At 50.1% G+C, this 14,344-nt stretch overlaps 1 protein-coding gene across 14 annotated transcripts in view; it reads left to right on the forward strand.

Annotated features, from left to right (window-relative positions):
- Positions 1 to 6,038: 6,038 nt before the first annotated feature.
- Positions 6,039 to 14,344, forward strand: part of QTGAL (queuosine-tRNA galactosyltransferase) — a 132,220-nt gene continuing 123,914 nt past the window's right edge. For 12 of the 14 annotated variants that reach the window (XR_015721206.1, XR_015721205.1, XR_015721207.1 and 9 more), the window contains exons 1-3: positions 6,039 to 6,169; positions 7,442 to 7,558; positions 7,658 to 7,757. Coding sequence is in view for 8 of the 14 variants with exons in the window: in XM_087853959.1 (XP_087710085.1) it covers positions 6,122 to 6,169; positions 7,442 to 7,558; positions 7,658 to 7,757 (265 nt within the window). In the remaining 6 variants the exon portion in view is untranslated. Of the gene's footprint in view, positions 6,170 to 7,441; positions 7,559 to 7,657; positions 7,758 to 14,344 lie in introns of those variants that run through there. The other 2 variants (XM_087853956.1, XM_087853962.1) reach the window with 2 other exon arrangements.

Below are 14,344 nucleotides of genomic sequence, written 5' to 3' on the forward strand. Positions count from 1 at the left end.
AGGGTCTTGTCTGCGGAGAGACAGCTGATTTCCACCCTGTGGGAGAGGTCATTGCAGACACGGTCTGTGCCCGGGGGTGCGTTCGCTTCTACGTTCCCCATTGCCTCTGCATGTGACCGTGTTCAGGCTTTTCCTTCCAATCAGGCTTAACATCTTACTGGTTTCCCCGTTAATCAACAAGTTAAAATCTTTGACACATGTTCATTTTATATTTGGATGAGTCATGATTTTACTTCCTTGAAAAGTATCTTTTTTTTTTTTAAAGATTTTATTTATTTATTTGACAGAGATAGAGACAGCCAGTGAGAGAGGGAACACAAGCAGGGGGAGTGGGAGAGGAAGAAGCAGGCTCATAGCAGAGGAGCCTGATGTGGGGCTCGATCCCATAACGCCAGGATCACACCCTGAGCCGAAGGCAGACGCTTAACCGCTGTGCCACCCAGGTGCCCCGAAAAGTATCTTTTAATACTTTTTTGTGTGTAAAAAGAACAGACGCTTGGGGCGCCTGGGTGGCACAGTCGTTAAGCGTCTGCCTTCAGCTCAGGGCGTGATCCCAGCATTCTGGGATCGAGCCCCACATCAGGATCCTCCGCTGGGAGCCTGCTTCTTCCTCTCCCACTCCCCCTGCTTGTGTTCCCTCTCTCGCTCTCTCTCTCTCTGTCAAATAAATAAATAAAATCTTTAAAAAAATAAAAAATAAAAAGAACAGACTCTCACCTGTTAAACACCGAAGAGATTATAAATGAAGGCCCAGTCCTTGTTCATATGGGTGTCATGGAACATCCGGTCCTTCAATATTTAAGAGCATCTGCCGGCTGCTGGCACAGGACACATTGGGGATTTGAAGCCAGAGACCTGCCCTCTCCCCAGAAGCCTACAGTCCCCAGAAATGAAAGGAGGGCTCTGTGATGTGTTATGATGGTCGCATCTGTTCAGGGGCCGTAAAGCACTGGAGAAGGACACGGGGAGGTGATACCAAGCTCAGCTTTGAGGGACAAGTAGGAATTAGCTTCAGAGGGGGAAGGAAGTGGATCAGGGTGGGACCGGCTGGTGGTGGCACTGGTGGGACCAGCTCACGAAAGGGCAGGAAAAGGGCTCCATGGAGGAGGGGCAGGAAGCAGAAGACCCAGAGAAGGATATGCCCAACGGCCGACGAGGCCATGAGCTGGATTGGAGGAGGGTTATGTTGGGAAGTGGTGGGGTGCACAGTAGGCATGGAGCTCGGCGAGGTTCTGCAGGTGTGGGTCCACAGGTGGGGTTTCTGCGAGGCTGCCAGGGCTGGTGTGGGACACCCAGGAGGCATGGCAGGTGTGCAGGGCAGGTGTTGGCTCTGTTGGCCACTCTGAGCCTGAGACCACAGCCTAGGCCTGCCTCGCACCAAGCGTGGACTAGAACAAGGTAATGAGAAGTGGCTGCTCACACAGGCATAGTGGCTGAGATGTGCTGGGGGCCACTCGGCCAGGAAGCAGCAGAACCCAGAAACAGTCCCGCTGTGGCCCCAAACTTCTGGCTTCGCTCCACATGCCCGGCCACCGTGTGAGCATGCCCTCTCCCATGGGCCGGAGCGGCTTTTGACAGAAGAACATTGCAATAGTGCCCCGAGCTTTGCTGTAGCTGAAAGGACTTGATGGGTGTCAGAGCCGTGCAGCCCTCACCTACATGAGCTGCTGGGGACAGGTGCTGAGGCGACGGAGGGAGGCTCCTGGCTAACACCGTGCCAGGCCCCCAGCGGTCCCCGGCTTTGTCAGTGACATCAGCAGCTTTCCATAAGGCCTCACTCGATATGCTGAGGTCACCCCGAAACCTCTGGCTTCCCTGCTGCTCCAAGTTCTATGAATTTAACTAAACCCTTTCTCCCACAGATGACATCCTCCTATTAAACCTTAGAAGGAAGATGTCTAAGTGGCCTCTCCTGGCCTTCCACTGGACACTGTCCGAGTCTTGGCCTCGGGTGTTCGAGCTCTGACACCCGAGCTGTACACGCACCTCCCCTCCACCTGGAGTTATCCAGAACCTGGAGAGCAGGTGGCTGAAATCCCTCCAGAACCACTGCTGGTGGCAGGTGGAGGCCCTATTTTAAGTTTCCCTCTGCCTTTCCAACATTGCATCACTTCTTCTTGCCTTTCGCTCAGTCCTTGTCATCCTCTGGGTCCTGACTCTGGTTGCAGCCAGGCCCACTTCACACAGTTCTGGGCAGGCCCCACCTGGCCTACTGTGTGCTGAGCACCTCAGGGGACAGCTGTGGGATCAGCACTACCATCCAAAAATGCCACCAAGGGGCGACCCCAGATGACAAGACCAAGGGTAAAGGCTTCTCCCCTTCACTCTCTGATGGACACTTCTCCAGAGCTCTGGGAAGGTTCAGGGGTCCAGCTCCAGCTGCTCATAGTGGGGACCCCATCAACAGAGCACACTGGTCCTGGCCCCCTCTCCTTCCCTGCCTCAATCCCCTGCTCCCAGCTTCCTGGGAACAAAACCCTCACTGCAAAGGCCCCAACTCAGGCTCTGCTCTCTGGGCACCCAGGCCAAGACAAGCATTCTATGTGCTGCTCAAGGTTTGCATCAAATCCAGTCCAGATGTTTGCTCAGCTGTTAATCGAATGCAACCTCTAATGGGAACCTCATTGCTTCCTGCGGCCAGTCCAGTGAATGAGTCCAGACTCTGGCTTCAGGTCAATCATGTATGCCAGGCTTTTATGAGATACTATTCTTACAGTGCCTGGCACTTGGGAAATGCTTAGTTAATGGGATTCTCCTTCTCTCTCCAGAGTTCCTGATAACCTGGTCCATTTTAGAACAATGCAGACTGGTAGAAAATGGTTTCCACCCACAAATTATTCCTCAGGAAACATTCATTGTGTGCTTTATGGGCAAGGTGCTAAGTGGGCCCTTGATCCCCCCTACGCGCCATAGAGGGCTGTCCAATCCCTCCTTCACAGGACGTGATTTCAGTTCTCTGTGGAACACGGAGTCCAGCCCAGTTCCACCAGCGATCCTCCTTGTGACAGCACTTTGCCCCGTCGCCCAGTAGGGGTGGGGTCACTCCCAGAGAGAATGTCTGAGCTGGGGGTCAGTGCTCCAAGGGAGAACTGAGAGCCCTTGCAGGAGAAGGGAAAGATGGCACTACTGGGCTCTCCCCTCAGGGTGCTGTTTTGGATTTCACAGTCCCCCACTGGCCCACCCCTGCTTGTGGCTGTGCGGGACAGCAATGGGGTCTGGGGCACCCTGACCCTGTACCTAGTGGCCAACCAGCTGGAGGGGATGAAAGAATGAGCCAGAGTCCCTGCTGTGGCTAGAACCTCAACAGGTCTGAATTCCGGGAACTTAGGCTGCTGAAAACGGAACTGACATGATCACATCCACACCAGGCCTATGTCCTGTAGGTTACTTTGTTTAGAAAGTATGGGCTGTAACCCCTCGATGAGCCATTAAACCAACACAGCGAGTCCCAAGCCACCTTAAAACGCGAGAAGAGACCATACCAGCTCATGCCACACATTGTCAGGCAGCTGGTGGCTCCCTCGAAAACATGTTTACTATCCAGGGGCTCTGACCACCACGGGCAGCCAATCTCCTGCAGGCTGCGTGCACTGTCTTCCCCAGTGCCTGGCAGCCCCTGGCCTCTGGGCAGGTCCACCGTCCCGGCAGGTCCAGCTGGAGCTCTGTTCATCCCACCGGGAAACTGTAAAGCACGTTCGGAGGTCTTGCAGTGCAGGCTGTCTTGCAGGGGACGCCCGGTTGTTGTTAGGGCTCAAACTCACCCTTTCCCATCACACTCGAAGAAGACTCATTGTGAGTCTGGGGCCCAGCACCCAGACCTCACTATATCTTTGCCCCCACACCAGCGTCTTAAGAGCCTGTCTGGCAGTTTCTAAATTCGGAGGCCCTGGAAATTGGCACCAAGTCTTCTGAATACAACTGTTATCCACCAATTAATCTGCACAAATAGCAACTATAACAGAAAAAAATATCATTCGGTGAGCCAGATGCTGGAGGACTTTTCTGTGCCTCCCCTCATGTGCCCTGTGACTTCATTCATATTTTCAATCCACCCCAAGTCCTCCCTCTGTCCCTCCAGTGGGGGCAGGGGTCAGTCCCCAGGGCCTGGTCTCTCTCTCTGTTGAGAATCTTCTCACCTGTGAAGAAGGGATTAATCTCAGGCCCTCACCCAGCCTCAACCCTGCATTTCTGAAGTGACTCTTGGCCCTCTGAATGTTTGCAAAAGACAGATAATAGCCAAACTTTTATTAGGGGAAAGGCAGTAAAAAGCAAGTTTCTGGCAGCAAGAGAAGTACAGGAAGCGGGACAGGGCAGCCAAGCCCAGTTCTGATACCATGTGCTATGGGGGCGCGAGGCAACGTGTGTGACCCTTGCCTCTTCCTCCCACCACTAACTGAGGTGGTACTGGCTCTAAAGCCTACAGGTGTTCTGGTAGCTACATGAGACTTCTTACCAACGTGTTTAAAATGAACTATTCCTAATATGCCAGCCTTTGGAGAACATTAGGTCCTCGGGAACAAATTCTCAGACTGCCTTTATCCCACTGTAAATAAGGTAGCATTTTTACTCATCTGACCTAAGAGTTTCAACCTGTACAACAGGTTTGGCAAATACAGGTGCAGGTTTAGGAAAAATTACGTTTGAAGTGATGCTTAAAAAATCTAAAACAGAAGCTTGGCTTTGCTCTCATTGTTAGTTTGCAGAATGATTTGCATTTCATCTTAGTTTGGGGCAGTGAAGACTCTGTCCCAGCAGGGATGGCTGTAAACCTGGTCACTGATTCGCACCTGCTGGGACAAACCCCAGGCGGGGACCATCTGGGTGTGTGCTGGCACTTGTCCACTAGCTCCAGGCAGGACTCAGTGGGCTCCCCGGGCCGGTCCCACTGGGAGGGGCAGAAGTTCCCATGAGTCACCCGGCTGACGGGACACAGTCGGGTAAGGGTGCAGAGCTGGAGGGGCCCCATGTGGGGAGGTGTTCTAAGGACCCACACTGCGGACCCGCCGCCTGGGCAGCCCTTCTCCTGCTGGGGACACAGAAATGAGGGGTGGATGCCAGCGGGAAGAGCCAGACCGCCACCCCCGGCACCCTTCCTTGCTGGGGACAGCTCAGGCGTCCTTGTCTCCCCCCCCCCCAGGCTTCTCCTTGTCCTCTGTTGGGTAGATGAGATGACACGTCACCTACTTGCTTTCTTTTAAAAAACGGTTGTGAAAGGTCATCTGCTTTGGATTTTAAGTTGTAACCAACGGTGGAGCGTGGGTCCTTCCTCACGAACCCCACCTTCTCCACAACCAAAGTACTTTTATACATTTCATTTCACCGAGGACCGCGGAGGGATTAATTCCCTTAGGTGAGAGCAGAAGGGCTGCAGGTCCAAGGAGAGAGCAGAGAGGAAGCCACGCGGGACCCAGGAGTCGCCCAGGCCCCGAAGCACGAGACGCCACCTTCAGGAACCGGGGGACAGCGCCGCCCGCCCGGGCCCTCCCTCTCCCCTCCCCCAGCCTCCCCCTGCACCCCCCTCCGCCCTCCCCCTACCGTCACCCTACCGTCCCCCGCCTCCCTGCTCTCCCCCCACGGGCCCGCCCCCTGCCCTGCCGCCCTCGTCCTCCCTCTCTCCCTGTGCCCCTCCCCCACCGACCCCCACCGAGAGGCATGCCCCTCCCCTACCGACCCGCCTCCTCCCCGCCCCCACGGACTCGCCCCTCCCCTTTCCACCCCGACCCTCCCCTGGCCCCCCTTCCTCCGGGCCCGCCCCCCCGCCCTTCCCCTATCCCTCCCCGGGCCCACCCCTGCCACTCCTCCTCGGGGAGCCCGCCCCTCTCCGTGCGCTCTATCCTCTTCTGCCCCCCCCCCCACCCCCCCCCGGTCCCACCCGCCCGACTCCTCCCCTCCCCGCCCGTCTCCCGGGTCCGCCCCCTCAGGCCCGCCCCCTCCCCCGCCCCAGGCACGGGCTTCCGGCCTCTCTAGGCCGCTCCTCTCCACTCCCCGCCGATCGATGGCTCTCCGCGCCAATCGGATGAGCCCCGGCCTCGGCTGGCCGCCCGCGCACGCGCCGCAGGCCGACGTGGGCGGTGGAGCGCCACGGGCTCAAAGGGCGGGGTGGCTGGAGGAGCGCGTGGCCATGCGGGCCAGCGGGGACCCCGCCGCCGCCGCCGCCGCGCCCCACGTGGTAGGTGCCGGGGCCGCGGGGGCCGCCTCCGCCCCTCCTCCCTTGCCCTCCCCCCGCTCTCGCCGCGGCGGGTCAGCACTGCACGGGGGCGTGCGTGGGAGGGTCTTGGCCCGAAGCAACCTGCAGCCCAGGAAGTTAATCAAGGCCCACCTGGGGCGGAGATTCGCGTTATGTTTTATTATGTTGTAGATCTTGAGAACAGTAAAAAATTCTTTTTCTTTTCTTTTAAAGAATAATGTTTCCTTTAAAATAAATAGGTAGCCACTTTTTTGGTAACATAAATTCGAGAAGGGTTATCACTGTTGAATCAGATCCTAGAATAAAGAACTTGATTGAATCTATGAGCTTTCGAAACCGTATTCGGTATTTTTATCATCCTGCCCGCTCTCGAATACACACACACGTACGTGCATGTAGGCGCCACGCGTGCGTGTCTGCATCTGTACTGTACACACCGGGATGATGGATGCTTCTGTTTTCTTGTCGAGGCATTTGTCCACCCCCAGTAGGGTGTCGTCTCAAGGGTTTCTATCTGGGTATTCTGTAATTGCTTGACGTGGTGAGGGACGGAATTAAGACAATTCCTGGGATCGGTCCTTTTGTTGGCTGTCAGGTTTCCCTGGTTTTACTCCATACGCTTTAGACATTTTTGTTTTACCCGGGCTATAGGAGAGAAGGCGCGCGGCGAACTCCCAAATAAGGAGAGCAGAGGACAGAGGGGAGATGGAGGCCACCCGCCTTTTCCCAGCGCCCACCCCATGCTCGGTTAAAGCACGTGTCCAGGGACTTAAAAAGAGTTGTGTTGCAGTTTCCCTAACTTCATAGTTTACCGAAAGTGCTTATTCCACCGAGAAAAGGACCAATAGGTTATTTTCATGAGTGGGTTGGAAGATACACAGATGCTTGTTTCAACGAAAATGACGTTTCCGACCAGTGACTGGAAAACACTTCGAACTGGGAAAATTTTTGGTGCCTTTCAGATTCTCGTTTGCTTTTCGAAAGTATCCAGGAGACCAATTCAGGGAAATCTGAGACAATACATCTTGCGGAGCGCAAGAACTTACGCGCTTGGAGAGAAGGAATGGGCACCTTCTGTTCTGGGGGCACGTTCCTTCTCTGCAAGCCTTGCTCCAGGCTCTTCTGTGAGTCAGGCTCGGCCTTCGGAGAGGAGCCCGGGGTCGTGCCCAGTGGTGATGGGGGAGGAAACGGGAGCGGAGGAAAAGGCGTTCGCTTGCACGGTGTGGATGCGAACCCGTTCCTCTTGACTTGCAGTCCGTCATCCTCCCGGTCCACAACGCAGAGCTGTGGTTGGATGAGTGCTTGGAGTCTGTTTTGCAGCAGGACTTCGAAGGCGCCATGGAGCTCTCGGTTTTCAATGATGCCAGTAAGGTATTTGGGAACTCCCCGTTGGTGCCTGAGCCCTAGCATGACTCACAGCCGACCGTTGTGAGCAAGTTTCCTGAACCGCCAATGTCCTCGTGCTTTCAGGATAAGTCTGCGGCTATCATTGACAAATGGAAGGTGAAGCTGGAAGGTTCTGGCATCCCCGTCGTCATTGGAGGGCACGATTCTGCTTCACCCCAAGGAGGTTAGTGACCCTGTTTGGTTCATTGTTTAGCTGTAAGGAACGGTTTCTTGTGACTTGGGTACCGAAACACCGTTAACCTTAAAAGGAACACTGCCAACTATTTTACCAGGAAAGGGGGGGTGCTCAGGCATTAGGAAAGAATCCCACCCCAGGACACGCAAGTTCTACCAGAACCACAGGCAGGTCGGGAGAGTAAGAGAGGAGGCGGCTTTTGGCGGGGGGGGGGGGGGGGGGGGGCGGGAAGGCTGTTGTAAACAGAAAGTCTATTGGAGAAAACTGGGAGCTGGAAGTATGGTGGCTTGTCATTGGCTGGGCTGTGGCCGCCTCCCATTGGCTGGGCTGTTGCTGGGGCAGCGGGAAACCTTCCGTCCAGGAGCTGGGTTAGTAAAGCGGTACCCACCTGTAAGGTGCCTCTCTTCCTGTTGGGTCTGTAATTGATAATCAGTGCTGGGCGCAGAGCTTCCCTTGGCGGCCTCCTGACTCTGCTCCAAATAAGGTTTTCTTTTATTAACTTTCATAATAATTTCATTTTCAAATCCTGGTGAAAAGTATCCTGAATAATGAAGTTTATCACTTATTAAAAATCCAGGACACCGAAATTGCTTATTCTTTGGTAACGATTTGTATGAGACCACCACGCGTACTTTATATTTATTCAACCTAAGAAAAACCTGTTGGGTGTTTTTATTTTTAGTGTGATTGATCTTAGTATTAGTCACGTCTACTTCTTAAAATTCTTTTCTTGTGACATTAGATTTTTGTCCAGTTTTTAAAAAGTCTTACTAAGAACTAGTTTTGGTTTCATTGATTTTCTATACTGTTTTTCTTTTTTCTATTTTGTCTGGTTTCTATTTCCACTCTGATCTGTATTTTCTTTCTTCTGCTTACTTTGGGTTTAATCTATTCTTTTCCTAATTTTTTTTTTAAAGATCTTATTTATTTTTTTATTTTAGAGGGAGCTGCACACGTGTGAGCATATTCAAGTGGGGGGGGGACAGGCTGGAGACGGGGGGGGGGGGGTGGGCAGAGGAGGAGAGAATCTCAAGCAGAGTCCCCACTGAGCCCAGAGCCCCAATGACCCTGAGATCAGGACCTGAGCTGAAACTTAAGAGTCTGTTGCTCAACTGACTGAGCCACCCAGGCACCCCTGTTCTTTTCCTAATTCTCAAGGTGGAACTAAAGTCATTGATTTGAGACCTTTCTTCTTTTCTAATAAGGGCATTTTGTGATATGAAGTCCCCTCTCGCTATCACTTTAGCAACATTGATCTGTTCTTTTCATTTTCATTCAGTTTCAAAACACCTTCTAATTTTCTTTGGAAAATTTTTTCTTATTTATGGATTGTTTTGAAGTATGTTATTTAGTTTCCAAATACTCGAGAGGGTTTCCAGATTTATTCTGTTATGGATTTCTAATGTAACTCCTCTGTGTAAGAGAGCATGCTTTGTTGGTCTTGAATGCGTGGCCTGTCTTGGCAGATGTTCTGTGTGCCCTTGAGAAGGTCGTGTAGCTGATGGTGTTGGATGGAGTTTTCTAAAAACGTGAATCAGCTCAAGCTGAGGACAGTCTGGTTTAAATCTGCCATGTTGCTGATTTGGGGTCTGCTTGTTCTGTCAGTTATTGAAAGAGGGCATTGAAATCTCTAACTCTGTACAGTTGTCTGTTCCTCTCTGTAGTTTTGTCAGTTTGGGTTAACAATATTTTGAAACTCTGTTATCACTTAGGGTTTTTATGAAGAATTGACCCTTCATCATTGTGAAATAACCCTCTTGATCTTGCTGATTTTCTTTGCTCTGAAGTCTACATTGTTCTGGCTTTGTTTGGCTAGTGTTAACATAATGTATGTCTTCCATCTGTTTAAACCGGTAACCCATTTGTTGAAGGGTACCTCCTTTAACGGGTAGTGCCTCCTGGTAGAGTCTTGTACACAGCACATCGAATCCGACACTCTTCACCTTTGACCTGGTCTCTACACTAGTTATGTTTACTGTAACAGCTTTATTCGTGTCCTACACAGTTCACCCATCAAAGTATAGAGTCCTGTGGTTTTTAATGTATTCACAGATCTGTGCAGCCACCCCACATCGGTTTGAGAACATTGTCATCACTTGAGACAGGGACCTGGTGTTCCATACCCTGCACCCGCCAGCCCTGCACCACCACTAATCGAAGTTTCATGTATAAATTTGTCTGTTGTGGAGATTTCTGCATATATATTTGTAAGGGATGTTGGTGTGTGGTTTTCCTTTCCTGTGATGCCTTTGGCTATGGAACAGTGATGCTGGCCTCACAGAGTGAGTTAGGTGTGTCCTCCTTTTCTGTTTTTTTGGAAGAGTGGGAAGGATTGGTGTGATTCTCTAAATGTTTGGTAGAATTCATCAGTGAAGCCATCTGGTTGGAAGGTTTTTTGTTGGAAGGTTTCTTTTTTGTTGTTTTTTGTTTGTTTTTCTTAAAGGTTTTATTTGTTTGAGAGAGTGGAGAGAGAGAGAGCATGAGTAGCGGGGAGGGGCAGAGGGAGAGACAGAGGGACAAGCAGGCTCCCCGCTGAGCAGGGAGCCGGATGCAGGACCCCATCCCAGGACCCTGAGAACATGACCTGAGCCAAAGGCAGACACTTAACCGACTGAGTCACCCAGGCGCCCCAAAACTATCTTTTTCTCTCTTTCATTCTGTCAGTTTTTGCTTCACTTATTTTGGGGCTCTCTTGTTAGATGTCTATAGTTTTATAATTGTTGTGTCTTCTTGATTGACCCTTTTATCAATATAGAACGTTCTTTGTTTTTAGTAGCACTTTTGATTTAGGGTTTATTTTGCCTGGTCTCAGAATAACCAACCACTCCAGTACTCTTTGGGTTACTAGTTGAATGGAATATATTTTTCCATCCTTTCACTTTTAACTCCTGTCTGCCTTTGGATCTAAGGTGAATCACTTACAGACAGTATTTAAGTGGATCGTGTGTTTTCAAAATCCATTCTCCCGGTCTTTGCCTTTTAATTGGAGCATTTAATCCATTTACGTTTAAAGTCATTAGTGACAAAGAAGGCCTTTTACCATCTTGTTGTTTTTATCTGTACGTCTTACATCTTTTTTTTTCCATAGCCCTCCGTTAGTGCTTTCTTTTGTGCTTAATTATTTCTAGTGTGCGTTTCCTATCATGTGTATTTGTAAGTTATTTTCTTAGAGCTTACTGCGGAGATTACTAGGTTGTAACAACCTAGTTTGAATTAACACCAGTTTAGCTTCAGTAGTGTATAAAGCCCTGTCCCACACAGTTCTGTACCTCCCACTGTAGGTTGTCGTCACGGTTTACATCAATATCGTGCAGCTGTTGACATAGATTTATAATCATTGCTCAATGCATTTGTCTTTTAAGTCAGATAGGAAAAAATTCAAAGTAAAAATAGAACAATACTGGCTTCTCTATTTATCTGTGTAGGAAACTTTATTAGCATCTTTGACTCCTTTGTGTGGCTTCAGGTTCTCGTCCAGCGCACTTTCGTTACAGCCCGTTAGCATTTCTTGCAAGGGCCGGCCTACTAGTAAGAGCTCCCTCAGCCCTTGTTTATCTGGGAATGTCTTAATTTCTCCTTCATTTTTGAAGGATTATGTTGCCAGATAAAGAATTTCTGTATGTTACAGACCTAACCGTACATTACTTACATATTGTTTTATACAATTGTTTTTTAAATCAGTTAAAAGAGGGAAGGAGAGATATATATTTATATTGTCTTTTATAATTGATAATTACCTTTGTTGTTTTTTGTTCTTGTTTTTGTTTTTGTAATGGATTTGAAGTACTCCCTGGAGTTCCTTGAGGTCAATCTTTTTAGCCTAAAGAACTTCCTTTAGTATTCTTTGTAAGGCAGATCTGCTAGCTAGAAAGTCACTCAGTTTTTGTTTATCTGGGAATGTCTTAATTTCTCCTTATTTTTGAAAGATAGCTTTTCTGGATATAGGGTTCTTGGTTAACAGCTTTTCTCTTTGAGTGCTTTGAATATGTCACCCCACTGCCCTGTGGCCTTGACTGCCATGTCTCCCATCCCGTCTACCAGCTGCCTCTCTCCAGAGCTTGACGGTGCCCTTGCACATAGACTTCTCCACACCCTATCGCAAAGGGCATGGGGAGTGGGCAGGAACCCTTCCCCACGAACCAGGGCAAGGGCATTGGGGGTCCCAGTATTCTTGGTGATACCACAGCCAAGGTAGACGGTGCCCGTGCCAGGGTGGGGGCTGGGTGAAGAAGGGAGCCCTACTTTTCAATGTCACGTGCCTGGGCCTCAGCCTCAGCACCAGGTGCCTGCAGTCAGGATGAGAAGTGCTGATGTCCTGTGGCTCCCGGGACAGTGTGGGTACCCCAGCCTCCAGCTGGGGAAGGGGGAGGGGATTGCTCCTTGAGGAGGGGTGGAGCAGGTCTTGGTTCAAGTACCACAGACTCTCACTGTTCTTACTGAGTTTTAGTCATTTTCTTCAGCAAATATTTCTTCAACTGCTGTATATCCTTGGGGCCATTTTTCGAGATTATAAATGGTGGTCATTTTTTTTATGATGTCCACCGGTTTCTGTTTAGGCCGTTGAGCCAGTCTGTGGGGCTCTGCGTACTGTCATTCTGGAAGCCTAACTCCAGTCACGTTCTTGATGGTTCTATTTTGTCTCCTATCAGCTTAGTAGCTATAATTCTCTGTTCTGCTATTTTAGTGGTTGATTTGGGGTTATAGCTTACGTCTTCAGTTTACTGAGTTCAGCCTTTCAGATGTCCACCTGTATCTTCACGTGTAGTGTGAGGGTCTTACAACGGTATTTGTGCATTTCTCCCCTCTGCTCTCTCTGCTACTATTGTCCTGCACTTTACTTTACCTGCACTGTAAACCCCACAGGACACCAGTGTTAACTTTAAAGAGACATACGCAGTGAGAAGGAGAATCACACGTTCACCCATATAGTTACTATTTCCACGGCTCTTTGTCTAGATCCAGAATTTCCTTTGCTGTCTTTTCCTTCTGCCCGAAGGACTTTCCACGTTTCTTGTGGTGATGAGTTCCTTCACCATTTGCGTGTCTGCATCTGGCACAGTTGTGTGTGGGCCAGTGGCCCCTGTGATGAAGAAATGTCATCACAAGGTGCACAGCCGTTCCTTTAGCCCCTGTCTGCTGCCCCCAGCCCCCTCCCGGACAGGTGAGCTTGCCCCTCAGGTAACCTTCCCGTACGGCTTCTGCTCTCCTGCTCTCTCTCTTGCTTTCCTTGCTCCCTTCTTTCTCCCTTTCCATCTTCCTTTGCTCCATGAGGTTCCTTCCCTTTTCAGAGTGGGTGTGGAGAAGAGAAGGAGAAGGCCTGAGACAGCTGGTCTTCTCTGTTTGTGGGAACAGCCCCTCCCCACCCTGATGGTGCCTCTTGAACCTGATGTTCTTCTGTTTCGCAGTAATGGCGGGGGGGATGGGCAGTCGGCTCACCTGAACAGTGGTGGCTGGAGAAAAGAACAGAACCCCGAAGTTCTTCCCAAGTGAGTCCCTGGACTGTGGTGTTTGGGTTTCCTTCCATGCCAGGGTACAGCCTCCTCCTGTCTCCTGTAGAGGTGCCTGTAGTTTTTAAATCAGGTGTTCAGAGACTTAGGGTTTTCTTCTGTTTCACAGGCACTTCTGGTGCTGGCACTAGGCGGGTGGGGTGGACTACTGGTTTGTTCGTGCACTGTCTTATCCAACTCAGTTTCTTATGTTATCTCAGTGTATGTAAGCAGTCTAATCCTCAATACATGTTTTGTTTTGTTTTTTTAAGATTTTATTTATGTATTTGACTGAGAGAGAGGCAGCAAGAGAGAAAGCAGGAGCAGGGGGAGTGGGAGAGGGAGAAGCAGGCTCCCCGCTGAGCAGGGAGCCCGATACAGGGCTCAATCCCAGGACTCTGGGATCATGACCTGAGCCGAAGGCAGACGCTTAACAACTGAGCCACCCGGGCACCCCCATTATTGTTCTGTTTCTTTTTTCTAATTTATACTTTACTTTTCATATTTTTTATTGGGATAAGAAGTCTAGAACACTGTGGAATCCTATTATTGTGGAATCCTTGTATTGTTCCTGACATAGAGGGAATGTTCCTAGTGTTTCAATGTTAAGTCTGATATTTACTATTGCTTCCCTTTTTTTTTTTTTTTAAGATTTTATTTATTTATTCGACAGAGATAGAGACAGCCAGCGAGAGAGGGAACACAAGCAGGGGGAGTGGGAGAGGAAGAAGCAGGCTCATAGTGGAGGAGCCTGACGTGGGGCTCCATCCCAGAACGCCGGGATCACAGCCTGAGCCGAAGGCAGACGCTCAACGACTGCGCCCCCCAGGCGCCCCGACTATTGCTTTCTGACAGATGCCTTTCTTGAGTTAAGCTGTGATTCCTAACTTAGTAAGCCTTCAGGAAATGAGGGATCAGTATAGAATTTTATTAAATATCTCTTAGGTGCCTGTTAAGGTGATTGCTTATTTTTTTTCTCCTAACATATTTATCATAGTAAGTTATTCTAGTATTTTTCTTAACAATTAGCAGTGTTAGAACTATCAGCAAGGACATGATAGTATTTTTATACAGTACAATTACTGAGTT

This window comes from Ursus americanus, chromosome 23 (assembly GCF_024610735.1).
Source record: "Ursus americanus isolate L20-20 chromosome 23, mUrsAme1.1.p, whole genome shotgun sequence".
Taxonomy (NCBI): domain Eukaryota; kingdom Metazoa; phylum Chordata; class Mammalia; order Carnivora; family Ursidae; genus Ursus; species Ursus americanus.